Source organism: Drosophila gunungcola, chromosome 3R (assembly GCF_025200985.1).
Source record: "Drosophila gunungcola strain Sukarami chromosome 3R, Dgunungcola_SK_2, whole genome shotgun sequence".
NCBI classification, from domain to species: domain Eukaryota; kingdom Metazoa; phylum Arthropoda; class Insecta; order Diptera; family Drosophilidae; genus Drosophila; species Drosophila gunungcola.
In genome coordinates, this window is record NC_069139.1 from 5,646,584 (window position 1) to 5,671,461 (window position 24,878).

The following is a 24,878-nucleotide window of genomic DNA, read 5'->3' on the forward strand; positions in this document are numbered from 1 at the left end:
AGACACGCATAAAGGTAGTTAGCGTGGAGAGGAAGCGGAAGTGGAGAAAGTGAAAGGCATTTCCGCAGGCGAAACCGAACCGTGCGAGCGGGCACAAAAAGCACAATGCAAAGGGAATACAAAAAGGTAATCATCTAAGCTCGATGGTGGCAAAAACTGAAACAAATGAGTCCCTATAAATACACACGTAGCAATGGCCTCCTCCAATTCACATTTCTCAACCCCCATTTCCCATTCCATCCAATCCACATTCACATCCACATCCCATCGGATCCAAAGTTACAGCAAGTCACCGAGCGAAGAAAGAAAAACTTTTCGCTTTGTATGGGTGTCTGGGTATTTTTGTGTGTCTGTGACACAATGAAAAATGCAAAGCGCAAATGAGTTGAAAACTTTGCCATAAGTTTGTGTGCCTACGACGTGCAATCGCCAAATTAAAGGCGACTTTCAGGCTTCTTACAAAATCTGTGAACTTTGTTCAACAGATACGCGTAGACATCACGGCGAAAACAAATTTTAAGTGGGTACATTAGCTGTCTTTTAAATTCTGACTCGTCAAAGGAAATATTACCTTTTGGCTTAGGCTTGTCAAGTATTATTATATTTATTTATTTATTGCCAAAACATGCTTTAATAAACAAAAGGAAACTTATTGAAAAGGTAGTACTTCTTGTAAAGTCTTTATACAATTTTAAATAGTAGCAAATGTTAAGATAATGGTTAGTTAATATGCAATAGTAATATATTAAAAATTTGCTTTAATATTTTATTAAATTTATTTTATAGGGCTCTCTACTTGGGTAATCAAAAACATTTCTCTCACAAAAAGAGCATCTAATTATCATTTTGCAAAATGTTTACACTTTTGAAACGGAAGCTTCACCTCAAAATTGTTGGGAAAAGGGCTGTTTATCAGTGACAAGCCAAAGGCAAAAGAGACATGGGACTCCGCTTTTCGCGGAGGTTCGTTAGGAGTTAAAGTGGGTGAGATCCACATCTGCTCGTGCTGCAAAATGTTAAGTAAACATTTAGAGGCGGAAACGCAAATATTGTTTTGCATTTTACTCGACTTCGTTTTTAATGTGCAAAATAAATATCAACGTGTACAAACACAATGAACGAATGCGGTTCCAGTTTAGAGATTCGGTTCTGCCTTCTTGGCAGCCAGCTTTTGCAGCAAAGTCAAAAAGCTGAAAGCCTGCGTTATAACCTGTAAAAGAATTATGTTTAATGATTATTAAAATTTTGTTTAATTAATTCCATACCGATCGCAGACGATTAACGTCCATCACGTAGAATTTTCCAGCGGATACGTGTACGGCCCGTCGACTGTTGACCAGAAAGATGAGGATGTCCTGGCGGATTAAATGGGCGTGCTTCCACCACGCCCCCCGCCAAAAGGCGTCCCCAGATCGAATGCTATGTCGACTCAGCAATTCGCCGCAATATGTGAACATCAGCAGTTCAAAAAGGGTCAGTCCCAGGTACTGCAGCTGGTTGACTATTCGCAGGACCACTCGCGTTCCCGACACGCCTACAAATACCAGCAGGCAGAGCTGGAAGGTGATCTGCAGGGATTTCACCAAGCAATACGGGCTAAACAGGTTCTCCAGCTCCACGGCACAGTGCAGTATGAACCGGTGCAGGCGGACGCACTCCACCAGGGCACTGTGGAATACATTCCCCCGCTCAGGATATTTACGTCTCGAACACATCATCAGCAAGTCGGTGGGGTGCTCCTGGAGCACGGCATACTGATTTAGCTCCCTGCTCGAGTCCTTTAGCAGCAGCTCATTTTGCAGCATACTGTAATAATTATGGTGATTTAGTTCATTTGAATGCTTAAATGGTTAATAGCCAAGAATAGCATTAATAAAAATTATTAAAGTTTCTTCACAGAGAGAAAAAATTAGGAACATTTAGCTTACACTTAGAACACTTATGTGCTTCAATTTTTCTGATTTTGTGTTGAAGAACGTTTTTTAAAAAAAGATAAGCTTAGCCGGAGCAACTTTTTAAGGAAATTTTAAGTTAGCTTAGACTTTTATAGGGAAATACATTTAAATAGATTATAACAGAGATTCTCAAATTAAAATTTTACCAAAAAGTCACTATATATTTATTATTTATTTAAATATATTTTTGAAATTGTTAAAATTAATTTTGAATAATGTTTACTTTAAAAAACCTTGTAGCTTCACAGGCAAATCGTAAAAAAATAACTAATAATTTAGCTATTCAACAAGTAAAGATTTTAAATTAATAGTACATTTGTACTATTACTGGTGCTAAATAAGTTTTTACACAAGTACGATTTTAAATGATTTTGATTTGATCACGAATTTACAATTACTTATTTAAAAAGTACAGATATTTTTTTTCTTTTTTATATTTTAATATCATAAAAAATTTGATGACGCATTTACAATTTCAGGTTTTACTTTAAGGAAATTTTTAGCTTCACTTATTAGGGCTTTACTAGCCATTTAGATGTTTGTGTAGGAATACAAACCTGAGGCTATTTACAGACTCTCCGGCCAGCAACTTGGCGTGGGCATCCAGGTTCTTCAGGCTGCAGTAGAGCACATCAAATTGGCCGAGCAGCAGCAGGCTGAGGGTGACGAACAGCGATCCCCCAAAGCCATAGGTCACGCCCACGAGAATCTGGCCAAAAAGCTGAGTGGCATACACCGCCGAATATGTGATGGGGGCCAGGGCGTCGAAGGGATACCAACACTGGAGCGGCAGCATCCGGATGCCCAGTATGAGGGGCGAAACGCCCCAGGAGATCACGCCCAGCAGGCAGGCCATTATCCACACGGTCGTGAAGTTCCGGGACTTCGTAAAGGACGCATGGCTGCTGACAAAGGTCACCCCGGCCAGCGAATGGTGGCGATAGTCACGGCTGATGTGCTCCATGTAGGCCAAAAGCCTCCGGGAGCGCACACACCAGTAGATTGTCCCGTAGCCCGTGAAAAAATATATTATTGTCATGGTGAGGGCATCGGTAATGGCCTGCAGCTCGCCCGTCGGCAGCACATCCAGTGTGGTTTTCGTGAACAGCACTCCCAAATGCAGCGAGGTGAAAATCACCATGGCACAATAGGCTTTGGCCAAGAGATTGCCGACTAGTTTCAGCCATTTTGGCCACCATTTTGGTAACCGCGGCGATGGTTTCATGCCCATCGCCAACTGCAGGCCCATCAGCAGGCGGAACAAGTTCGATTCCCTCGCCGGATCCAGATCAACCTCATATCTGATGTCCGCATCAACGTTGCCGTGGAACTGAAGACTGGCCATCGACTGCTGAGTTCTATGGAATTTGAGCCAAAATCGAACTGCCTATGGACTGATTCGCTTCCTCGCAGCAGCTATTTAAGGGACCCTAAATTTATGCATTAATGAGTTTTTAAAAGTTTTCACCCCGCCAAGGGGCCGCCCCATTTTATGGTAAAGGTGTCTGGTAGGGCGTGGCTCATAATTAACCGCCTAAATGCCTAATTGCCCCAGAAAGTTGGCGAATATTTCGAAATATAAAGCTTAGTTTCAACACGAAGAGTAGGTACTTATAAATTATAATTTACAATGGGTTCAAGGCTGTATTAAAAATAAAAAAAAGAGTTAGTGCGGATTATTTGTGTGTGCTAAGGTAGGCGTGGCTCATAATTAACCATGAAAATGACTAAATGTTTTTTTTTTTTAAAGAAAGTTCAGACTAGTTTCCTAAACATGTAATATTATCAAGCTAAAGTTTTACAACAATTAAAAACTTGTTGGAGTAATACTTTATTTGTAAACTATTATTTATTAAGCAATTATTAAATAAAACTCTGTCTAACATTTGCCGACAGCCAAAAAAGCTTATCGAATGCATTTTGAGAAATGTTTATCCATCGATTTAATTTCTTTGCACAGCCTAAATTGCAGACATATTGCCAATTACATGAGTTCTTACTTCCAGTCACTTTTCCCTTTAATTGTCATTGCGCGGTTTTTCCATGTCAAACAAGTGGCTTGCGCCAAACGTAAAACTTGACCTTTGCAAGACAGAAATATCCTTAAAAATAATAGCCGTGCAATTTGCATTTAATGAATGTGAATATGAATGTAAATGTGGAAATCCATATAGCTTATTACCCATGGTTAATTGGCCCAGAGCCTTGACAGCGTCGTGGCATTCAGAATTCAATGAAAGGAAACGGGTGAAATGGCTCATAGAAAATGCTAATTGCCGAGTGAACTTTGCACACCTTGCAGGTGGCAAAATCCGAGCCATATGTTGGCGTGTCGTGATCATGTAAATTGGTTCTGCCGCCGAGGCATTTAATTAGCCCCCAGCGACATGCAATTAATTTCACAAAATATTTAGCGAGCGGTTGTGAGGTTGACAAGTGTTTGGTTGCCAACTTTTGGCCGACCATCAAATGCGAACTAATTCAATTCCCCTGGCGGCGGGCAGCTTTTTATTTCCTGAAATTGTTACACACTGTTGGCGTAATGGAGGTCCTCAAAATGGCCGGATTTATGTCAGAGTTATCTCTGCTGCTTGGCAGCTACTTGGCCGAATTGTTGTCGGGCTGTAAATGGCGAAACTTTACAGCGCCCTCGTCCTTCGTCCGTTAGAATTCTGCGCAATCCTGCGGCTTCTGGGCAATACGTTTCACGTGTCAGTCTGTTTCATTGTATATGTATGTAGGCGCCGCTTATTTTTCAGTCTGTCAGCCTGTTCCACGCATGTCGAGAGTTGTTCGGAGTGAATTTCACCTGCTGTGATTTATTCAATCAACTTGTGCGACGTCCCACAACAGCTCAGGTTGCCTTTATTATTTAGACATCTCTCTTGTCTGCGCCCATCCGAAGCGATGCGATGCGATGCGCCTTATGCGAGTTTAATGTCATTCGCCGGGCTAAACAAACTTGACTGTCACATTTAATCTGCATAATTTTTATGAAAATGACAACAAAGAACAGACAAGACGACAGCGAGAAAGGCACAATTTCACTCATAGCGAATCAAATTACTTTTAAGATGTTTCAGCTACTTTAATTGCCGTCCCACGCGGCGTATGCTTAATAAAAATTTTTATTTCTGTACATTCTTTGAAAATTATTATTGTAAATGTGAAAATGCTACAAAAATTTTAATATTTATCTGGGTTAAGTTCTTTTAGCAAGTAAATAATGTTTATGAAAATGAAACGTTGAGTTTAAAGTTTTTGTCAAGTCTGCAAAAAGTGATTTTAATAGTTTTTTCAATTTAAACTAAATTGAACTCTCTTTACTGAAAATTGAAAAAACATTTGATATTTTCCTCATTTAATTTTTTGCTCACTGTTTTGAATAAACGGCCATTTAATACATAAATATTTATTTTTTTTTATCAATACTTACGCTCTGTTGTAAACAAAAAAACACTTGTAAGGAAATAAATAAACTTTGGGATATGAAATATTCATATCAGTTATTTTTATGCATGAATGTCAAAAATTGATTGAAATAGTTTTGCTGCAAAGCTCTACTTTTTAATCTTTTTGCTCTTTTGCACACATACAAGCTCTTTTTGCACACACAAAAACACACCCACACAAAATTTAATTCGCATTTATTTTATACTCGTATAATCCTGTGATAAAATAAAATTAACAAAAAAAAAAAGAGTTTATTCATTTTGCTTTGGTTGTACCTGCCGTCCGTATGCAAAGTTTTTAATTAAATGTCGCAACGTATGAAAATAAAATAAATACCCCGCCACCTGGCCAAATATTTTTAGAGCTTTTGCGAGGACCAGAAGCCACACCGGCACTTGGTGCGATTGCATTGTGGGCAGCAAAACTTTTTAATTAATTGCGCTGGCCAATTTTTCGGCGGAGCCAAATGCTGTAATTGCAATAGAGCGTTTCAGGGGGCGAATGGCCAGCGAGAGTGGACCACACGGTCCGCCAGAAAAGCGGGGAATGCGGAAAAGCGGGTGAGGCGACGAGTCAATCAGTTGGCCATTTGGGTGGCCAGTATTCCAGGTGGGTCATGGCCTGGGTCTAAGCCCACTTCTGCCAAAGGTCCTTCAGTCACGCGCTTCGCTCGCCTCATGTTTGCTAATTTATGCGCCACTGCAGCCGGAGGGCGACGGCAAACAGCGAGCGGCAAAAGTTTACCAGCTGGCACCCAACAAAAAGGTGAAGCCAACACTGCAAACCGAGGTTAGAATATACTCCTTCGAAAAAAAGCCCCACACCCAAAGAAAAAACTAAAAATTGAATAAGTCTGACTTGAAAATAAACTACAAACAGTATTAAGTACAAGTATTAATTAAATACTAACTTATATAATCAATATACTTTTAGTTTCATTTCTATTCCGACAATCCTTAAACTGTAGTCTAAGGTTTTTTTTTAAAACACTTAAAAAAGGTAATATACACCACTCAAATCCTGCAATAAATTAATTTAAAATGCCCAATTAAATAGGAGGGCATATAATTTTGTCACTTTATTTCTAAGATAATCTACAAGGAACAGAAAAAAACGAACAGTTTCGATTAAATTTATTTATTATTTTCAATGAACATTTATAATTAACAAGCCAACAAGCCAATAAGAAAATAAAAATAGTTTATGGCTCATCAGTATCATATTTAAATCATAAATATCTATGATAATTTTCTCATTCTAAAATATAATAATTTGTATATAAACATTTAACATTTCTTTTAATTTAGTGAAGGAGTGCAGGCTTAACGACTTTGATTTCACCCTGAGAAAGGGTATAAAAAAGGCACTGATGGGAAAGCGGAAAATGAAATGGAAATGAGTAGTGGAAAATGGTAACAGGGAAACAGGGAAACAGGAACAAAATCGGAAGAGGTCTGGCCCCTGGCAACGCCTGTGCCTGTCATTGTTTTTTCCGCTCTTGTTCGCGCTTTAAACTTTGCTCTCGCTTCGATTCTCCGCCCACATTCATTACACATTGATGGCCAAGTCTTTCGCTGGTTGTCCTTCCAAACCCACCACCTCCCACTCCGCCAACATTATTCGAACCACCCAGTCCTCATCCGCTTTACAGTCGAATGTTGCCTTTTATTTCCTTCGGCCGCTGCCCAAAACAATTTGTCACACAACAAGCGAAAAACTTTCTTCTCTCGAGGGAGGTGCAGGCTCAACACATTTCCACTTTTATGAGGGCCAGTTAACCCCATAAAAAATCATTTTGAATTGATAGAAAAACTTTTAGTCGCTGTTTACAAAGTTAAATTTGATTTGATTCCATAAATTATTTCATTTGCATTTAGTTTGAAAGTTTTTAAACCTTTTAGAGATTTGAATATTTGATACAATAATATTATACACTTTAACTAATAATTATCAAACTACATATTTTTAGGAGTAATTAATATATATGTTTCGGAGCAACAAAGCTTTGAATAAATTCCTTAAAAAGTATGTTCCAATCCCCTCGGGACAAACAAAACGTCTGAATGTCAGAGTGTTAAGCTCCAATAAGTATGTCCCCTGAGGTGGCTGGGAGTACACCAGATTCTTAAAACTTTAAGTTAAGTTGGCAACCGATACGATGAACACAATTTTGCCAGAGTACAAATACTCTACTCCGCATAGCTGACATCCCTCGAAGGCTTGACTTGAATTTGCACAGTTTGTTAGGTCGTTTTGTTCGGCAATTTTGTGTTGCCTGGCAAAAAAGTTTCTAATGCAATTTTGTTAAATATTTTTGCTGTGATTTCGTTTGCCGCCCTTTTTCCACCCTCACCAAATAGTTAGGCATCCACCACGATCAAAATGTCCCGACTATAGTAAGGTCTGTGAGCGGGGGCGGCACTTTTTATTTTGGCAAGTGAAAACTAAACTTTTCGACCTGCCAAATTGAGTTTGGAAGTTGCAAACTGTCTCAACTGACAGGCCACACATATGAGGCTAATTCAATTTGAGGTAAGTGGTGGCTCTTACCGCCCCACTAACGCCACGCCCACCCAAGGCCATGCCATAGTACAATAACAATTAGCATTAACACATTGATGAGGCGCCACCACTTTTGCCCGTCGCTGCGGTTTGTTGTCCTAGCAAATGTGGTCGGGATTTACTTTGGCGCGTGTCTCGTAAAACGGGAGTAAACTTAATTACAGCCAGGATATGCAGCAGCAGCAGCTGGATCTACTTGTTAATGCGGTTTCGGGGGAATCCCCATGTTCAACATTGGTTTATTAGTTGTGTGTTGTGGGTGGGCCACCCCCCAGTCCTCCGGCAGCCTTCACAAATGTTTCCCTGTAATTAACGTTCACGGTTAGGCAAACAAAATCCTAAGTCTAAACACACGCGACTAGAAGGCACTGCATTGGTGGATTGCCAAAACTCAGCCAAGTGTTACCTGCTTTGCGGTTCAGCGGAAATCGACCCAAATTGCTTGGAGGTGTATGAAGCGAATTAACATTAATTGTGACTGTAACAAAACAGTCTTACCTCAAAGGGAAAAAAGAACAAACACTAGGGTCTTTTTAATCCTATATCGCAACACAAAATTGGAAGTGCTAATCAAATTCTTAAGGTTTGAAAAAAAATTAGCAAAGTTGCTTAAAGCAACACATTAAAAAAACTTGACATCCATAACGAGCGACTACGCTTTATTTTATCACCTAATACGTTAATAAATATTCACAGTAATTTCAAGATATTATTGTTTTATATATATATTAAATTTTATAATTGAGCCTTTAAAAAACGAAGCAGTCATAATTTGATTTATACACATGGTTCAAAGATATAATTTTAGCTCTAAAATAAAGTTACTATTTCCTAATTTAAGAAAATTACTTACTGCTAACCTTAAAATGTATTAAATTTTAACTTATTAATTTGCCATGAAAATCCATATACTAAATAGTAAGCAAATGTACAAAAAACTAAAACTTGAAAAATACTTTAGAGAAATCAAATGAATTGGATAATGGAACGAAAATCAAACAAGGAAAATCAAAACGAATTAAAGCTTATTTTGGCAATCTTACTAAGCAAATGGAAATTCATATTTTTAGACAAATCGCCTTCCAATTGGGTTACCGAATATGTGCTCATTAAAATCTGATTTCGTATGCAGGCGAACAAAGGTTTGGGTCTGCAATTGAAAGAATCAGTTGACGTGGAAAGCAGAAACCTTGACTGCAGGAAGAAGGCCAACAGGTGAACAGGAAAATACGTAAATACGTAAATGGAACACCAGACAGCACAAGCTGTGGCCAGAGGTCCCGGCATTCGAGCACCTGCCGGCCCTAATATTCAATTAATCACATTATGCAGGCTGTCGACTTGGATTAGCAGACCTTGCCCGGGTCCCAAGTAACACAGTAATCAACCGAGTCCCAGTGCGAATACGAATCTGTTGCCGAATCCAAATCCGAATCAAAAACCGAGCAACGTCCTGGCTTGTTATACAAATAACTGGTGGCCAGTCAATTACGGCGACTGGCCAAGGAAATCCAACTAAATATTTTATTATGAGCCAGCGTTTGTCTTGATAATGCGCCAACTCGCTGGAGGGTAGCGTAACTAATTGAAAACTTGCAAAAGTTTTTCTCATTAATAATTAGCCAGGCCGAGAGCCCTCGCGACTATTTGCTTACGAGGCGGACACCATTTCCTCGTCTTTCGTCTTTCCTCACTCGTCCTGTTCTACAGTCAGTTTGATTTGTTGTAAATGATTGAATAACTTATTGCAAAGCGCTGGCAAGACTATTATCAAGTTGGATGCCCGCCAGGCCGCACTAAACACGCGTATTAGATTAATGTTGGAATTACACAGACATCTCAATCTAAAGATTCTCTACGGAAAATAAATCTATAACCTTTTTCATAAAACATATTATACAGACCAGTTTGGAAACATCCACACTTTTTTTGGGCTTGAAATAAGTAACACATAGTTTGGACACCGATTTAAAATAAATTAAATAAATACATACACAAACTTCAGAAAGGTATTGTTGATACCCAAATGAACCATTTTCGACCTTTTTTGATAACGTACTCTACTCTTAACAATTAAAACAGCTAAATTTATAAAATATAAATATTGCTTTTCTTTAAAAACAAAAAAGCCAAGAGCCTTGGGAAACAATTTTTAACAGCTGAACTTGATACTAATATATTTCGCACAGCTGTATTTACCCCGCACTTCATTCCTCCCCATATTTCGAAGTGTTAACGAGTCGCAATCGCTTATTGCATACTTTTTAGCTCCCGTCGAGGGGCTTCCCCCTCATTCCGCAGGATTCACGTTGGCAAGGACGCAGCTCCTGCTATTGAATTATGCATATTTCGTTGCAGGCAGCGGAGCTTAAAGTGAAATGGTGGCTGGAGGCTGGAGGCCGGCTGCCCAGACAGCAATCTATTCGTTTGTCAGTCGTCGACGGCGGGGGAAATGTTATGGGACGGAGGAGTGGCAAATAGAATTATTACCTTGGCAAAGTGCTGATAAATTGTATTTGCAACAAGTCAATGATTAAGTAAATTAAAACGACAACAACTACATGGCCAGGTGACCAGTAGTCAATGTTTTCATTTAGGTCTGTGAAGTACTCTTCTTGTTTGGTTTTTCTGAATATTAAATAATATAAGTGAAATATTTAATATTTAAACAAAGATAATACAAAATGATTAATTTTAATAAAAGTAAAAATCGTTTAATAAAAAACAAACTGTAGAAAAAAAACATTTAAATTACAAAAAATCCTTCGAGCCGGATTTGAACCAGCGACCTATGGATTTCTATTGCTTGCTTTCCCAACTACAGTCCACCGCTCTACCAACTGAGCTATCGAAGGTCGGTAAGGGGCTCTCATCTGGGGACGTTGTTTTGGAATTGGGTATCCGGGTCTTTGCACCCGGAACCTGTATACGGATTTTTTTTACTGATCAGCAAACATACTTATTTTTTTGTTAAAGTACAACTTTGTTCGATTGCATCTGTTGGACGCAAATCATTTAAAACTGCTGGTTCGAATGGTTTAGCAGTTTAAATATCATCTTTCCCAACTATTTTTTAAAAAATATTTACTTTCAATTCTTTAAACTTTATTTTAACTTTGTTTTTACTAGCTCTGTTTGTGACCGGTTTTTTTTTACTGTTACAATCAAATCTGTTTTCTCAAAAATGCGTTTAAAGAAAATTTTCAACACTTTATTAACTAAAGTTGAGGACATATTAATAGATTTATCATTTCAAAACGTTTTAAAAAGGCAATATTTGTTGACTACAAAAATAAAAAAACTCATGTCTTAATTACAATATTCAAAAAAAGGAAACAAAAAATCCTTCGAGCCGGATTTGAACCAGCGACCTATGGATTTCTACCGCATGTTTTCCAACTACAGTCCACCGCTCTACCAACTGAGCTATCGAAGGTTAAAATCACGTGTGACCAATGTGAGTTTTGTGTATATGCGCAAGCGAGACAACTGCTGACTGAAGAAACCACTTTGATCGCAACTAATGACGTCACGTTGTTGATAAGCAACAATTTATAAGTAAAGCTTTTAGAGTATGGCAGGTATGCTTATATGGGATTTATTTTTAGATACAAAGTGTCTACTACATTTTTATTCATTTTGAAAAATTTTAAATACATACATTTGAAAATATAAGTTTATTTTATATTTGCATATAAAAGTTATTTTAAAGTATTTTATAACAAATAATGAAATTGACTGAAGTCTTAAATTTATAAATAAATAAGTTCCAATTACATTTTTATAAGAACGCAAGAATTTTGTGTTTAGATAGAGCTGTTACTTTTATAAAAACCGTAAATAGCTTTCCAATGTTATTAAAATGCAGAATCAACTACGCAGATCCTCTAAGGGCAGGACCTTTGACCAGCCATTAGTTGCAACAGATATCCCCATTCCCAACCAGCTAGCTTTCCGAGGAATTCAATCAATTAGGTAACGTAACACGTATACGCAACGTATGCTGTAAAGTTGTGGGAGAGCACGAACAAGTGCAAACTGAAATCCATTATAGCCATTAGCAAGCTGGCAATTTTTGCCAGAGAAGGAGAGGTCCTCGTTAACGAGCCCAACAGGAAAGTGTAACAAACTCAATTTTCTACGCAGAGAAAATGCAACAAAAATTACATTTTTAATTAAAAAATTACAGCAACAAATTGGGGGCAAAACACTTCCTGTTATCTTCGCTCCACTTGACACAGCGGATAGTCCCGAAGCTTCAGGGAGATATTGCCCTTGACCAGGAGCTCCTCCAGCCGTGCCTCAGTGCTGATTCGATAGCTGCGAAAGATCCTGGCGAGCAGCAGTTTCATCAGCATCTGGGCATATCGGTAGCCGATGCACATGCGCAATCCCTTGGTGAATGGCACAAAGGCGAAGGCATGTCTTTGCTGCGAGTCCAGACCGAAATGCGCCTCCGGATTGTAGGTACGCGAAAGTGGTCCCCAAACCCGTTCATCTCGCTGCATATTGTATATGTCAATGCCGATCTGGGTGCCTCGGGGAATAAGAAACTCCCCGTCATCCCGCCGCAATAAAACATCCTGTTCCGCCGCTCGCAAAACCATGGGCACAGGAGCAAACAGTCGCATGGCCTCATTGATGACCATTTCTGTGTACTCCAGTCGTTGCAGCTGCTCCAAGGCTATATCGCCAGAGGGCGGCAGCTCTTTGACCAGCTCCTCGTAGAGCTTCTCCTGGTAGCCAGGATGCATGGCCAGGCAGAGAATGGTGAAGTACAGTGCAGTCGATGTGGTCTCAAAAGTCTAAAACAGGGAATTCCAATTATTAGAGTTTTTCTGACTTAAAGATCAAACTTCTTTTAACTTACGGCTGCAATGGTCACGTTGGCCTCATCCCTCACATCCTGCCAACTAAGCTGGCCACGCTCCACATGTTCCCGCATCTGCTCGATAAAAATGGCCTTGGACTTACCCCTCCTTTCCAGTTCCGGTGGCTGCAGCTCCGGATTGGCATTGGCAGTCACCACCGAGACAATTGGTTCGAGTAGCTGCCGGAAAAGGTAACCTTTGGGTCACGGGTTAACCAACACTTATCGGATGAACAGCTTACCTGCTCTATAAACCCAAAGAGTGTGCCGACAACCTTTTGCTGCAGGCCAAAAAGTCGCGAGCCCCGGTAAATAAGCTCAGGATAAAGCCACGGCGATAGCATTCGTTTCACACAGACTTCCGTTAAGCTGTAAGGATATTAAATATTATTATTGCTTATGTAAGGTAAATATAGCAACCATATTATTGCAGGCCTTAAATGCTTAAATGCAATTATGAAACAAAACAAGCAATTTAAAACGTGTTCTTCAAATTTCTGAATGTTTTAAAATAAAGCATATGTTTTCATTAAACATTTTAATACACCCAAACAAGAAGAAAACTATTTTTGCATAAATTTTAATCTATTGGCTTAAATAATAATAATAATAATTTCTCAAGAGGATGGGTATTAAATACCAATAAAACTTATGTGGTTTAATAATGGGGCCCTAGACTACAGTTTAAGAAAGTAGTATTTAATTATTTAGTATTAAATTAATACTTATACTTTACATATACTTTACATATATTTTAAAAATTTTTACTCACCCATTATAAGCCTCAAAAATGGCAATAGAACCGTCATGCTGGAAATTCATTTTCTTGCCCATTGTTGTTTCTGATAATAATAAAGTTTGATAAATAAGTATCTAAGAGAAAATTACCTACTCACGGCAAGCTGCTTCCAGGACGATTTTTTTGAGGATTTGATAGATCTCCAGCCGCTTGCCATGCTGCACACCCTCCAGTTCCAGCTTTTGCAGCAGGACCTGAGCCTCGGCATTAAAAATGGGCAGGAAGTTGCTGAGAATCTGGCGACCAAAGGCGGGATTTATGAGTCGACGATGTTTGTGCCAGCGCGGAGAACTGGATGTGAATAGTCCATCCCCTATGGCCGAGCTCATGAAGCGGTAGAAATTGCCCTTATTGGTGCAGTGCGTCGAGTTAAATATCTGCTCCACGCTGTGTGGATCGTTTATGTAGAGGAAACAATTGGTGCCCATCCAGGAAATGAAGGGGGCCTTGAACTGTCGCGACAGACCATCCATGTACTGCAAAAAGGCTGTGAAAAACTGGAGCTATCAACTGCCTTTGCTTCGAAATCCTCTCTACTCTTACTCTCCGGGTTCATCATTTGCAAACCCATGCCAATAAGGGGCCAGCCAATGGGTCCTCTTAGCTGCCAGGCTGCTCTATAATACCTTCGCCGGCTCCACAGGAAGTATATCCAAACCAGCAGCAGCCAGCCGACTAAAATGATGCAGGCCAGCATGTCGTTGAACCTGGTAACTTGGACTCGTATTTCAAAATTTAATTGCTCCACGCGCAACGCTCGACGGCAGACTGAAGCAGCTAGCTATTCCCAGCTCAAGCTCCATTCAGTTTTCGATACGAAATGACGGGCACCAGTCATCAATGGATGCCCAAAAAATCGAACAAACTTTAGCCAGACTAATTGACCGATTTTTTGGAATTTTACTGAATTAAGCTCTTGAAAACAACCTTTTCGCTTGGCTGTGCGCCCACAACTCATCGGGGTTTCCTGCTTTTCACCCGATATTCGGCTATAAGTCGGTCAAAAAAAGGGGTTTGTATCTATGTATTTAAATTTACGTATTTTCTAGCTGAGGATTACGCATTTGCGGCTTTAATGCGGCGCTTTCCATGCCCACCACGATTCTCGTTTGGGCGGCGATTTTCATTCAAGTCGCGTCGAGTGCCCCTCAAAATTATGCCAGTCAATAATAATATGCAGCAGGCTAAAGACATGTTAGAAAACAGTGATTTTTAGTACCCAGAAGTAAATATGCTCTAAAATATAATATAAATATTTATAAATAAATATTATAAATGTCTTAGGCAGACTCAATTGTTCTTGAAAAATTAATTATCTATGGGTTTGATTATTATAAAAATATTTCTGTACCCTTTTATTTTACTTCAAATTACAAAAAAAGAAATTATAATAATAGCAAATTTCAGCCAACGGCTACTCTTTCTTTTTATATTGCCTAACATTTTATTTTTTAATTTTCAAAATAAGTAAGTAAGTCTCAAAGGACTCGTATAAGCGGGCTCGTAAGGCAGCCACATCGCCTTCACAATTGGAATGTTCTTTGATTATACTCATACTTCGATTTAGTAATTGGTTGCGATTTCCGCCTACAAATACATCAGTTGAGTGGGCGTGTCCGGCCATGAGTCCCAATGCCCCATCACATCCCCATTAACACAGCTATTAGGCATTAATTGAGTTTTTGAATTATAATTTTTATTTGCTATTAATATTTTTACAAATTGTTTTATCTGTGGTGTTTTGCTTTTTCAATTTTGTTCAACAGTACTATGTGTTATTTTTCTGTGTGTAATTACCATGACACTTAATCTTTTCCTTTCGGTATTTTGGTTATCCTTGTGTAGTTTTATTTTAGGCCGAGTGGTACACACAAGCCGGGATTATATGTATAGGCTGTTAGTTAGTAAAACTTAGTGCGCTAAGTTTAGAGTGAGTTTCTCCGGATTTTGCAATGGGTTTTTGCTTAGGATCTGAACCCGAATATTGGGCTCCCACAAATGTTCAGAAATTTAGCACTCTCTTCTTATTTGTAGTAAGCTAGGTTTAAAAGTTTGCAAATATTAATATTGTTGTGGACGTTGCGTTTCCAGTTTTGTCATTGGTTAGATTTAGTTAAGAGCTTTAGGTTGTGGCATACACTTGCGATTTAGTTATATTCAAAGGCCTTGGATCAATGGAAGCCAATCATGGGGGTTTTGGTGTTAAATTTCACTTGGGGATTTGGGTTCGGGATTGATGAACATAGCCATCGTACTTGACTTGCAGCTAGCTCATAGATTAGTATATAAATATTTGCCAGTCATATGTCCTTAGTATATCTACCATATATACATAATCCATATGCCCTTGCCGTAATCATTTCAAGGGACCTTAGGTTTTTCTTACTTTACAAATAAATTATACTCCATTTATTGTCAAAAATATTGACGACTTGCGATTGCATTATTCCTGGCATTACACATGAGTTGTATAATATGGTTATTATGTCTACCGCTAGTTTTATCAAAAGTGATCTGCCCAAGTACTTAGGTAATTGTTTTCAACTATACCGCCTTCTGATTAGGGTATTAAATTCAACATCGTGATCAATGAGTACGCCACCATTGTCGTATTTTGTCTGCAACCATAGAAACTATTTCCTCAGAGATGTTTTTAAATGGAATGTTAATTAACTTGCATCTTAGATTATTCCAATGCATGTGCTCCCTTTTATTAATTAATGCTTGTTTAATGTAAATATTATCCCAAGGGCGAACAAGGCTCGGCTGACCGAACATTGCCTGACAAGTCTATTTGCGAATTCTATGATGTTTGTGGGCTTAATAAAAATATATTTCATATATGTATATATTTTCGCTCTAAATGCTGCATGCTGTTGGATTTCAGTTGGCAAACAAACTTAGAAAAAACAAATGAAAACTGCTGTTGCTTTGCTTACTCTATATGCAACCCGTGCAAATATATTATGCATGTATGTATATATGTATACAAAATAAACTTTGCTTTCACATTGACGCTTGCATAAAAATGTTAATCAAAAAACATTGGTTTTTTCTTCTTTTTTTGTTTGTTTGGCTGTTTTTGTTTTGAGACGGGGACATAGACGGTGCAATTGTTTGGTTGTGTATCTTTTTTGGGGCAGGGATGGCATGTTAGGCTATATAAGCGTGAGTTTAAAAGCTAGGCTAAGGATTATAAATGGCTTATGAGTTTTGATTAAATTTAAATTGTAGTTCTCTTGGTGAGTTTTTATCATTTCGGTTTATACTTAGGCACAATACATTTATTTTGTTTATTTTCAGTTTTCACACGACTTATGTTTTTGTAGCTGTAACTTTTTGCTAAATATTTTTGCTTCGCTTAAAACTAATTACTACGCATAAAAACGTGTGTATATGTGTGTAGTGGGTGAATGTGTCGGTGTTGTGGCTAATTATTTCATATATTATGCGATTAATTTAGCATTTTTCTGCAATAATTTCTACTACAATTTAAACATCTCAGCCGCTTGGCAATTATTTAAAGCTTTTCACAATCATTTTCATATATGCAAATTAAAAAATACAATAGGATTAAAAAATCTGTTCAATAAATAATGTATAATTCAATAGTTTTTGTTCAACTATTTGGTACGCTCCTTTAACGCGTATTGGTGTTTCTATTAGTTTTGTATAGGTAGTTAATCTTTGTATTTTCCTTCAAAAAGTTTTTTTACAAATATTGCTTATGTTTCGCCTGGCTGCTAATTAACGCAAAATGCATTACCAATTGGTCTTGTATTATTAATAATGATAAAAAAAAATCAACCGGATTATAAAATGCTCGCTTGACAAAAGGTAAATGGGCACTGAGCTGGGAGTCCAAAACTAGTCAATTTATTGGCCGAAATACTCGACTGTACCCCGCTACTCGCCTGTTTTCAACAAAAATTTATTTTTAACACAAAATTAAACGCACAAAATTGCGAGTACAAAAATTATTAAATTACCATAGGCTTTTTAGGGACTTTAAACTATACACACATTTGCTTACTATCGCTTACACACTTTTTACTTTGTTTTGTTTTTCTGTTTAACAAAATATGCGCTACGTTTTCTACGAATGCTACAAAGTAGACAACAATTTAAATTTTCTCTGCTCCCCATCTGCATAGTTTGTTTGTTGTTGTGTTATTGTTGATTCTTAGATAAATTATGACTTGCTTCTTTGCATAGGGTGATTAACTCTCCGCCTGCTGGTTGGCCGTGAACTGCGTGATGCCGTCCTTTTCCATGGACTCCAGGATATCGGCCACGTACACGGCTACATCGGTGTGGCTCGTCTCACCGCGACGGATGAAGGGCATCTCCAGCAGCCGGCTGTACTTGGGCCTATCGCTCTCCTTTTTAATCAGGCTGATGAAATTGTGACATTAATATATGTTAAATTTTAGTCCTTCAGTTTTTATTAAAGCTTACCAAGTATTGACAAAGTCCACAAACTCTTTGGAAAACTCCATACCGTTGTAGGAGGTTAATAGCCTCGGCGGTTCACCTTGCACAACCTAGTAAAATGTAGGAAAATAATAACAACATTATAAAACATGATTAGAACAAAAATGATTCATACATATTAATCAGGCAAACTTTGTTTATAACGAATTATAATAAGATTAAATGTTATGTTCTTAGCACATTTTCTTACCTGGCACAACTGCTCGAATACGGAGTCCCATTTGCGATAGGGGAAATTGCCTGTCGCCACCTCCATCAAAGTGATGCCCAACGACCAGACATCACTTCGAACATCGTACCCCTTGGCGCGCTCCGGATCAATGCGTTCCGGCTGAATGAATATTAGTTAAATTATAGTACTCTGACTGAGAAGGATTGGGGTTTCATTACCGCCATGTAGGGCCTGCAGCCCGCATCCTTGGTCTTGGCAATTGAGTCAACCAGCTGACCCGAAATGCCAAAATCACACAGCTTTATGTCTCCGCGACGGTGCAGCAGAATGTTGCTCGGCTTGACATCCCGATGGATGATTTTGAGCTCCTCCTTCAGATAGTTAAGGGCATTCACCGTGGCCACCGTGATTTTGGCCAGTATGGACTCCGGAATGTGGCGTTGCTGCTTCTCGTAGATGTACTTGTAAAACTTATCCAGCGATGTGTCCATCAGTTCCATGCAGATCCAGCAGTCGCCCTCTTTAAACAGGGCCCCATAAAACTGAACGATGTAGATGCACTCGTTGGACTTCATGACCACCTCGAGATCCATGAGCAGCTGCTTCTGTTCCTTCTCATCGACGGTGGAACGAATGCGCTTGACGGCCATTACCTTGTCCAGTTTCTTGAAGATCATTTTGTTGACCGCCCCGAAGGCTCCTCGTCCGATTTCGCCCTCATCCTCGAGATCGTCCGAAGTGAAAGTGTGTGTATTTGCGGCGCCCTCGCCAAACTGAAGCTTGCCGCAGGCCTGCTGACGAATCCGCTCCCGGTGGCGATCGGCGGCGCTGCTGCTCGAAGTCGAAGTGGCCGGAACTGCGGGCACATGGCTACTGACCACCGGCGGAGCCTGTTGCGGCTGCTGGGCACCAAAGCAGCGGGTCACAGGATTGTGCTGCGACGAGGAACTTGAGCCCGAGGATGTGGAACCCGACGAGGTGGACGACGTGGACGAGGGCGGATGGCGAATGCTGAGGTTGTTCAGACTAAGCTGATCCGGGGGACTGCGGACGCGGCTGGATCCGGCTGAAAAGTGAGGGGGGGAATGGATAATGCAGGAGGATTTATGGATGGCTTATCACCGCTGCACCCGAATCCACAGCTATGCGTCACCCATCAACGCACAGAGTGTGTGTATTTCCTGGTTCGACTGCATATGTGTGACATGCGTGGGCGTGCGAAACCTTTTCGTACTCACTTGCGAACAAATTTTTCGGTCGCTCGGCCATTGTGTGTGCAGTGTGGCTGAAAGTATCGATGTCCCTTTGTGTGTGGCTGTCCTAAGGATGTTTTGTCCGTTTTTTTGCAGGCGCCGCGCCCCGAATTAAACACGTCGTCTTGGGCTTCCTTGGGCCCGCCAATCGCTTGGTTACTGGGCCGCCTTTAATGGGCTCTTCGCCGGATGCAATGCAACTATTTTTCAGCAATCGAGCGCACTGATATGCACTTTTTCCGCAGTTTTGCTAAACATTTACATAAATAGCGCAACCAAAACTTAAAAGAGCTAGAGATGAAACATTGATTATTTGCGGCCTATCGATAGGGCACCGAAGAGCGGTCGATTACAAATATATCGATAGGCAGCCCTGCACCTGCACTGTGGGAGAATTGTGGGGTGTCTAATTACACAGGTACCAAGAACCATTTGTACTTTATGATATTTGTGTGCTCTGAGTTCAAGTCCTATACAACAAATCCCAGGATTTGCTACATTTAATATTATTTATTTTGAATTCTAATTTATATTTGTAAGGAAAGAGTATTAAAAAAGGATTTAAGAAGTGACGTCACAACAGTTCGAAATATCGAATAGCGCCACCCCTACATTAGCGCATTATTTTATAACCCGCTTTGAAACCCACCGATCTAAATATCCATAATCATGTCCAGCGGATTCGCGCGTAGCTACAAACTATTTGTGGGCAACCTGCCGTGGACGATCGGCAGCAAGGAGTTGCGGACATACTTCTCGAAGTACGGGCACGTGGCCAACGCAGAGGTGGTCTTCGACCGGCAACTGGGCCTCTCCAAGCACTACGGATTCGTGGTGTTCAGCCAGCGGGATGCCTTCAACAGCGCCAGCAACCAGAACACCCACTTCCTGGAGGGACGCGTGCTCACCGTACAGCGGGCCAATGAAAGTCCTTGAGGATAATAGACAATAATTCGATTGATTTACTAGTTGTATGGAACAGCGGCGACAATGAGAGATGGTTCAAATATAGCGAGGTCGTATCATTTCTTGGGCAGATAGAATTTGTAGTTGGTGCCCACCACATCCGCCACATTGGTGTGACCCAGCTGGGTGATCAGGGCCGACAGCTCTGCCTTGATGTCGTCCACGAGAGCGGGTCCCTCGTACACCAACGCTGTGTAGACCTGGACGTACGAGGCCCCGGCCTCGATCTTCTCGTAGGCATCGTGACCGGTGGTTACGCCACCTACGCCGATGATGGGCACCTTGCCATCGGTGAGCTGATACATCTGGGCAATCATCTCCGTGGAGCGGGATTTGAGGGGCGGTCCACTCAATCCGCCTGCTTCCTCGGCCAGTTTGCTGGTTTCAATCTGATCTCGCGACACAGTCGTGTTGGACACAATCAGACCATCCACACGGCTCTTCTTGCGCATGATCACCCAAACGATGTCCTTCATGTCGTCCAGCGACAGATCCGGCGAAAGTTTCAGGAAGATGGGCACATTCTTGTTCTTGTCCAGTGAGGAACGCGTGTCGTTGACCTGTTCCAGCAGCTCCCTTAACTTATCCTTGCTCTGCATATCCCGCAGACCTTGGGTGTTCGGACTGCTCACATTGATGACCAAATAATCCGACACAGGACCAAAAACACGCACACCCTGCACATAATCTGCGATGGGGCTCATGGTGCTCTTGTTGCGGCCCAGATTGACGCCCACCACGCCATTGAAGTCCTCCTTGTCGCGGATCAGGCGGAGTCTTTGGAGCACCGCCTGGTGTCCCTCGCTGTTGAAGCCGTACCGATTTATGATGGCCCGCTCGTCGGCCAGCCGGAAGACCCTCGGCTTGGGATTGCCCTCTTGGGGGACGGGGGTGACAGTGCCCACTTCTATGAAACCGAATCCCAGATCCTGCAAGCCAACCACCGCCTCTGCGTTCTTATCGAATCCGGCGGCAATGCCAATAGGGTTGCTCAGGATGCGGCCAAAGAAGTGGGTGTGCAGGTTCTGGTCATCCTGGTACTGGGACACTGGACACACGCGGTACTTGCAGGCCAGCACGGCCAGCTGGTGACTGGTTTCCGCCGGAAGAAGCCGCACCGCAGGCATCACGAACGTGCGGACCAGCTGGTCCTGCTTCTTGTACGCCGTAATGCCCGCCAGCAAAGCCGCCGCTCCGGCCGTAACGATTCCCAGCGATCGCAGGCGACTCTGTGGGTACAAAAACTTATAAACTCGCCTCCATTTAAACCGTATTTTACTCACAATCCTGCGGGTTGCGTTCTTTGCATTCTTCAAGTGATCCTGATCCATGGCGACTATCGCTAACTATCGATTATGGCCGATAGAGCGGAAACTAACTGGTTTGGCGGAGTGTTAAAAAAAGTAAAAAACTGTGTATGGCTTGGATGAGACCTTTAAAATAATTTTAATTTGGGAGTGAGTCTTTTCATTTTGAGAGATAATTCATGCCGAACTCTGTACAGTTTTATCAAGACAAATTTAACATAAACAAAAAAAAGGTATTTTAATGTGGCGTAACATTTTTAAAATGTAATAAACAGAAAAAAGTTAAATGTATTGTTGCTCATAACAATTTTTGCTTCTATGTAGCGATAGTGCATCCTTTTTCCACGACGCTCCTGTCCCCACAATAATCGATAACAGATACTGACCCCCTAGTGTCATCTCTAGAGATTGAGTCAGTTTGTTATGGCCAGCTGAAATTTGGAAATTTCGCATTTGAACTGCAGATTTGGAAACCCGGGACAACCATGAAGGGCGGAACCTTTCGCAACACCCAGTGGGATCCCACGCTACTGTCCTCACAGATTGTATCCATGCAGTTCTGCGTGTACTTCACACTCGGCCTGCTCGTCTATGTGGCCAACAAGTTGTCCGGGGATAACTACAGTCTGGATCACTTGTTCGAGTATCATGTATGCTAATAGCGATCCTGATCCGTTAAACCCTAAAGTAATTAACTTTTGCCCTTAAAGGAGATTCACATCTACGATTTGGGCGGCAGACTGGTGATCTGCGCCTTCGTCTTGAATGCTTTCCTGGCCTCGCTGGCACTCTGGTGCATTGTGAGACGAGCCAAGCTCTGTCTGGACTTCAGGTGGGCATCTCAAATATATCCATGATTTCCATGATGCGTAGAATACAAAACTCGTAGGGATGAAAAGGAATAGATGGCTCCTGCCAATTTCGACCTTCAAATACTATAGAATAGAAGCAATCCAAGGCCAGACAATCAACTTGCTCATTTAGTGGGTCAATGAAATTCGCGACTTTCACGATAATAACAGAACTTTCTTTAAAAGAATTATAACGTTTGTAATTCCGATTTGGATGAAATCAAACAAAGTTTTTTTTTCTAAATCTATGTGCGTAATTGAATCAATGTACGTAATTTTTAAGGTCACTTATAGTATGCTCTTTGCTGCATCAAAGTATATCACTCATACGTAGAGTTTCCTTTAATCAAAAAAGTAGTTCTACGCGTCGTATAAGTAGTTTTAACGAATATTTTGGGACCATTGACTTACGAATACATTATTGCACTCAAAAAATTATCACATAAAACAGTGGGAGCAAAGATTTTTTTTGTTTTTGCTTACAAATCTTTGACAATTAAAAGAAACAAATACCGGCCGTACCGTAATTAAGAGTATTAACTGAGAGTCTCGTTTCAATAGATTCTATTGTATAAACACACTCTAAATATTAATTTTCGATATTCCAACTCACCTCTCAAAATAATGCACCTAACAAAATTCACAATGATCATTCTTTCGCCGTAGCTGCACCTTCCACGTCCTCCATTTGCTCATCTGCTGGTGGTACAACCGTTCCTTTCCCGCCAACGCATCCTGGTGGCTGCTCAACGTCATCACCGGCACGATAATGTGCATAGGGGGCGAGTTCCTCTGCCTGCAGACGGAGATGAAGGAGATACCCGTGGGATATGCGGCCCTCAATCAAAAGTCGGACGTCTGACTCTTATCCACCAACTTGTGATGCCTGCTAGCTTAACCAAGCCACCCAACCAGCTTCTTTGTAAATGTAATTTATTGTTAAACTAGCCTAAGATTACATAGCATAATACACACTGTATAATAATCCATTCAATGTAATATCTGGTAGACGAACGGGGGTCCTTGCCTGAGCTTGAGTTCCTCGGGCACAGAAGACGGCGGAAAGGAAAACTTGATTCCCGAATTGTTGTAGTTCCTCGAAATAATGGACCAAATTTGCAATTCGCGGGGCACAAACATCCAGTAGCTGAAAGCAAGCATAAAAGTAGCGATCAGCGATCCAAAAAGGAGCAACATCCAGCACATTCCATGTTGTGGCTTCTGCATGATTGGTGTGTTTGAGGTGGAGGCCTGAAATTGACACAGCTGAGATCCGCAAAACAAGGCACCACCCAAAATTCCGACTGATCTCCGACGAGGTGTGGCCTAGTCTCTGTTTAAAATGCCAACCTCCGACCGACAAGCAAAGCTCTCCGAGTAAATTTATATCACAAACAAAGAATCGACGAGCTCCCCTGGCCTTCAGAAAACATCAGAGGAAACTAATATACTTTGCCTAATCTAATCTAATTAGTGAGCGGGTAGGCAAACACACGATCGTCACATCCTCCTCGCTGCTTGCTGAATTTCCATTTTTTTTTTCACATTTTCTCCCCTCAGTTTTCTGTTACAATTAGGCTGATTGCTAAAGAGTGCATATTTTAAGCTTTTGTGGTGGGAAACAGGTGACAAAGCTCTCTGAGAAGCCACTAAAGGGTCACTAACCTGATCTATGGATATCACGCTTTTAATGTATTCAAGTACGGGCAGATAAATAGGTTTATACGTGGGAGATTAACAAATTTATATAATTAGGTCTGCGTAACAAAAATAACGCACGCACACGAAGTGCATGGACTTGCTGCTGTGAGAACGGTGGACCTTCCGCGGTCCGTTTTTTTGTGTCCAAATGCGTCGTATGAAATGACCAGTCTATATGTTGTATGGTTAGTGGTGTAATGGTTCGCAACCCTTGGTTAACTAAGGACTCAAAATAGAAAAACTGGCATGCCAATTCTTATCAGTAGTGGTGTTAATTTAAAAGCTGATAGCAATAAGTAAATAAATCTTAATCAAACAAAATATTGTCGGTATTCGAGTGTGTATGTCCCACATTGACATATAAAGACAATAAAATCGATTTGACAAATTAATCTGCATACATTAAAGGTAATCTACCAGCCATAGAAATCATTCCATCTAAAATCTTCGTTTTCTATAGAAATATCCCAGCCAGATAGCTTAAAATCAAGATAA

At 40.6% G+C, this 24,878-nt stretch overlaps 7 protein-coding genes and 2 non-coding genes across 10 annotated transcripts; 2 read left to right on the forward strand and 7 right to left on the reverse strand.

Moving 5' to 3' along the window:
- Nucleotides 1–1,055: 1,055 nt before the first annotated feature.
- Nucleotides 1,056–5,730, reverse strand: LOC128261679 (putative odorant receptor 85e). Its single transcript, XM_052995479.1, has 4 exons — nucleotides 5,684–5,730; nucleotides 2,513–3,385; nucleotides 1,266–1,806; nucleotides 1,056–1,210 (listed from the first exon to the last, which is right to left on the reverse strand). The coding sequence occupies exons 2-4, from the start codon at nucleotides 3,298–3,300 to the stop codon at nucleotides 1,136–1,138; spliced, it is 1,404 nt and encodes a 467-aa protein (XP_052851439.1). The 5' UTR covers nucleotides 3,301–3,385; nucleotides 5,684–5,730; the 3' UTR covers nucleotides 1,056–1,135.
- A 5,001-nt stretch (nucleotides 5,731–10,731) lies between these two features.
- Nucleotides 10,732–10,825, reverse strand: Trnay-gua (transfer RNA tyrosine (anticodon GUA)). The gene is made up of 2 exons: nucleotides 10,789–10,825; nucleotides 10,732–10,767 (listed from the first exon to the last, which is right to left on the reverse strand). It is a non-coding gene; the product is annotated as a tRNA-Tyr (tRNA).
- A 488-nt stretch (nucleotides 10,826–11,313) lies between these two features.
- Trnay-gua (transfer RNA tyrosine (anticodon GUA)) lies at nucleotides 11,314–11,406 on the reverse strand. Its single transcript has 2 exons — nucleotides 11,370–11,406; nucleotides 11,314–11,349 (listed from the first exon to the last, which is right to left on the reverse strand). It is a non-coding gene; the product is annotated as a tRNA-Tyr (tRNA).
- Nucleotides 11,407–11,979: 573 nt separating this feature from the next.
- LOC128266656 (probable cytochrome P450 313b1) lies at nucleotides 11,980–14,789 on the reverse strand. The gene is made up of 6 exons (XM_053003318.1): nucleotides 14,183–14,789; nucleotides 13,737–14,126; nucleotides 13,613–13,682; nucleotides 13,083–13,209; nucleotides 12,841–13,020; nucleotides 11,980–12,775 (listed from the first exon to the last, which is right to left on the reverse strand). Exons 1-6 carry the CDS (start codon nucleotides 14,334–14,336, stop codon nucleotides 12,188–12,190), a joined length of 1,509 nt encoding a protein of 502 aa, XP_052859278.1. The 5' UTR covers nucleotides 14,337–14,789; the 3' UTR covers nucleotides 11,980–12,187.
- Nucleotides 14,790–15,313: 524 nt separating this feature from the next.
- Nucleotides 15,314–19,880, reverse strand: LOC128262719 (dual specificity mitogen-activated protein kinase kinase 4). Its single transcript, XM_052997210.1, has 5 exons — nucleotides 19,544–19,880; nucleotides 18,524–19,371; nucleotides 18,324–18,464; nucleotides 18,098–18,183; nucleotides 15,314–18,034 (listed from the first exon to the last, which is right to left on the reverse strand). The coding sequence occupies exons 1-5, from the start codon at nucleotides 19,572–19,574 to the stop codon at nucleotides 17,860–17,862; spliced, it is 1,281 nt and encodes a 426-aa protein (XP_052853170.1). The 5' UTR covers nucleotides 19,575–19,880; the 3' UTR covers nucleotides 15,314–17,859.
- Nucleotides 19,881–20,019: 139 nt separating this feature from the next.
- LOC128262952 (uncharacterized) lies at nucleotides 20,020–20,583 on the forward strand. Its single transcript, XM_052997581.1, has one exon. It carries the CDS (start codon nucleotides 20,228–20,230, stop codon nucleotides 20,492–20,494), a length of 267 nt encoding a protein of 88 aa, XP_052853541.1. The 5' UTR covers nucleotides 20,020–20,227; the 3' UTR covers nucleotides 20,495–20,583.
- LOC128262788 (dihydroorotate dehydrogenase (quinone), mitochondrial) lies at nucleotides 20,498–22,038 on the reverse strand. Its single transcript, XM_052997338.1, has 2 exons — nucleotides 21,808–22,038; nucleotides 20,498–21,753 (listed from the first exon to the last, which is right to left on the reverse strand). Exons 1-2 carry the CDS (start codon nucleotides 21,853–21,855, stop codon nucleotides 20,581–20,583), a joined length of 1,221 nt encoding a protein of 406 aa, XP_052853298.1. The 5' UTR covers nucleotides 21,856–22,038; the 3' UTR covers nucleotides 20,498–20,580.
- A 171-nt stretch (nucleotides 22,039–22,209) lies between these two features.
- LOC128262863 (protein SYS1 homolog) lies at nucleotides 22,210–23,665 on the forward strand. The gene is made up of 3 exons (XM_052997461.1): nucleotides 22,210–22,481; nucleotides 22,542–22,663; nucleotides 23,349–23,665. The coding sequence occupies exons 1-3, from the start codon at nucleotides 22,317–22,319 to the stop codon at nucleotides 23,542–23,544; spliced, it is 483 nt and encodes a 160-aa protein (XP_052853421.1). The 5' UTR covers nucleotides 22,210–22,316; the 3' UTR covers nucleotides 23,545–23,665.
- LOC128263025 (uncharacterized) lies at nucleotides 23,614–24,741 on the reverse strand. Of its 2 annotated transcripts, none has more exons than XM_052997796.1 (2): nucleotides 24,348–24,741; nucleotides 23,614–23,933 (listed from the first exon to the last, which is right to left on the reverse strand). In XM_052997796.1, the coding sequence occupies exon 2, from the start codon at nucleotides 23,907–23,909 to the stop codon at nucleotides 23,673–23,675; it is 237 nt and encodes a 78-aa protein (XP_052853756.1). In that variant the 5' UTR covers nucleotides 23,910–23,933; nucleotides 24,348–24,741; the 3' UTR covers nucleotides 23,614–23,672. The 2 variants fall into 2 exon arrangements, with proteins under 2 accessions (XP_052853756.1, XP_052853667.1); XM_052997707.1 differs by having other exon boundaries at nucleotides 23,618–24,267; nucleotides 24,348–24,605.
- Between the last annotated feature and the right edge of the window lie 137 nt (nucleotides 24,742–24,878).

Coding starts and splice junctions, on each gene's coding strand:
- LOC128266656 (XM_053003318.1), bottom strand. CDS start 14,336: ATGCTGGCCTGCATCATTTTAGTCGGCTGGCTGCTGCTGGTTTGGATA. Junction 13,683..13,736: donor CGTCCTGGAAGCAGCTTGCC/GTGAGTAGGTAA, acceptor TATTATTATCAG/AAACAACAATGGGCAAGAAA. Junction 12,776..12,840: donor CCAACGTGACCATTGCAGCC/GTAAGTTAAAAG, acceptor TCCCTGTTTTAG/ACTTTTGAGACCACATCGAC.
- LOC128262952 (XM_052997581.1), top strand. CDS start 20,228: ATGTCCAGCGGATTCGCGCGTAGCTACAAACTATTTGTGGGCAACCTG.
- LOC128262719 (XM_052997210.1), bottom strand. CDS start 19,574: ATGGCCGAGCGACCGAAAAATTTGTTCGCAA. Junction 18,184..18,323: donor TATTCGAGCAGTTGTGCCAG/GTAAGAAAATGT, acceptor ACATTTTACTAG/GTTGTGCAAGGTGAACCGCC. Junction 18,035..18,097: donor GTGGACTTTGTCAATACTTG/GTAAGCTTTAAT, acceptor CAATTTCATCAG/CCTGATTAAAAAGGAGAGCG.
- LOC128261679 (XM_052995479.1), bottom strand. CDS start 3,300: ATGGCCAGTCTTCAGTTCCACGGCAACGTTGATGCGGACATCAGATAT. Junction 1,807..2,512: donor GAGTCTGTAAATAGCCTCAG/GTTTGTATTCCT, acceptor TAATTATTACAG/TATGCTGCAAAATGAGCTGC. Junction 1,211..1,265: donor ACGTTAATCGTCTGCGATCG/GTATGGAATTAA, acceptor ATTCTTTTACAG/GTTATAACGCAGGCTTTCAG.
- LOC128262788 (XM_052997338.1), bottom strand. CDS start 21,855: ATGGATCAGGATCACTTGAAGAATGCAAAGAACGCAACCCGCAGGATT. Junction 21,754..21,807: donor AGAACGCAACCCGCAGGATT/GTGAGTAAAATA, acceptor TTGTACCCACAG/AGTCGCCTGCGATCGCTGGG.
- LOC128263025 (XM_052997796.1), bottom strand. CDS start 23,909: ATGCAGAAGCCACAACATGGAATGTGCTGGATGTTGCTCCTTTTTGGA.
- LOC128262863 (XM_052997461.1), top strand. CDS start 22,317: ATGAAGGGCGGAACCTTTCGCAACACCCAGTGGGATCCCACGCTACTG. Junction 22,482..22,541: donor ATCACTTGTTCGAGTATCAT/GTATGCTAATAG, acceptor TTGCCCTTAAAG/GAGATTCACATCTACGATTT. Junction 22,664..23,348: donor AAGCTCTGTCTGGACTTCAG/GTGGGCATCTCA, acceptor CTTTCGCCGTAG/CTGCACCTTCCACGTCCTCC.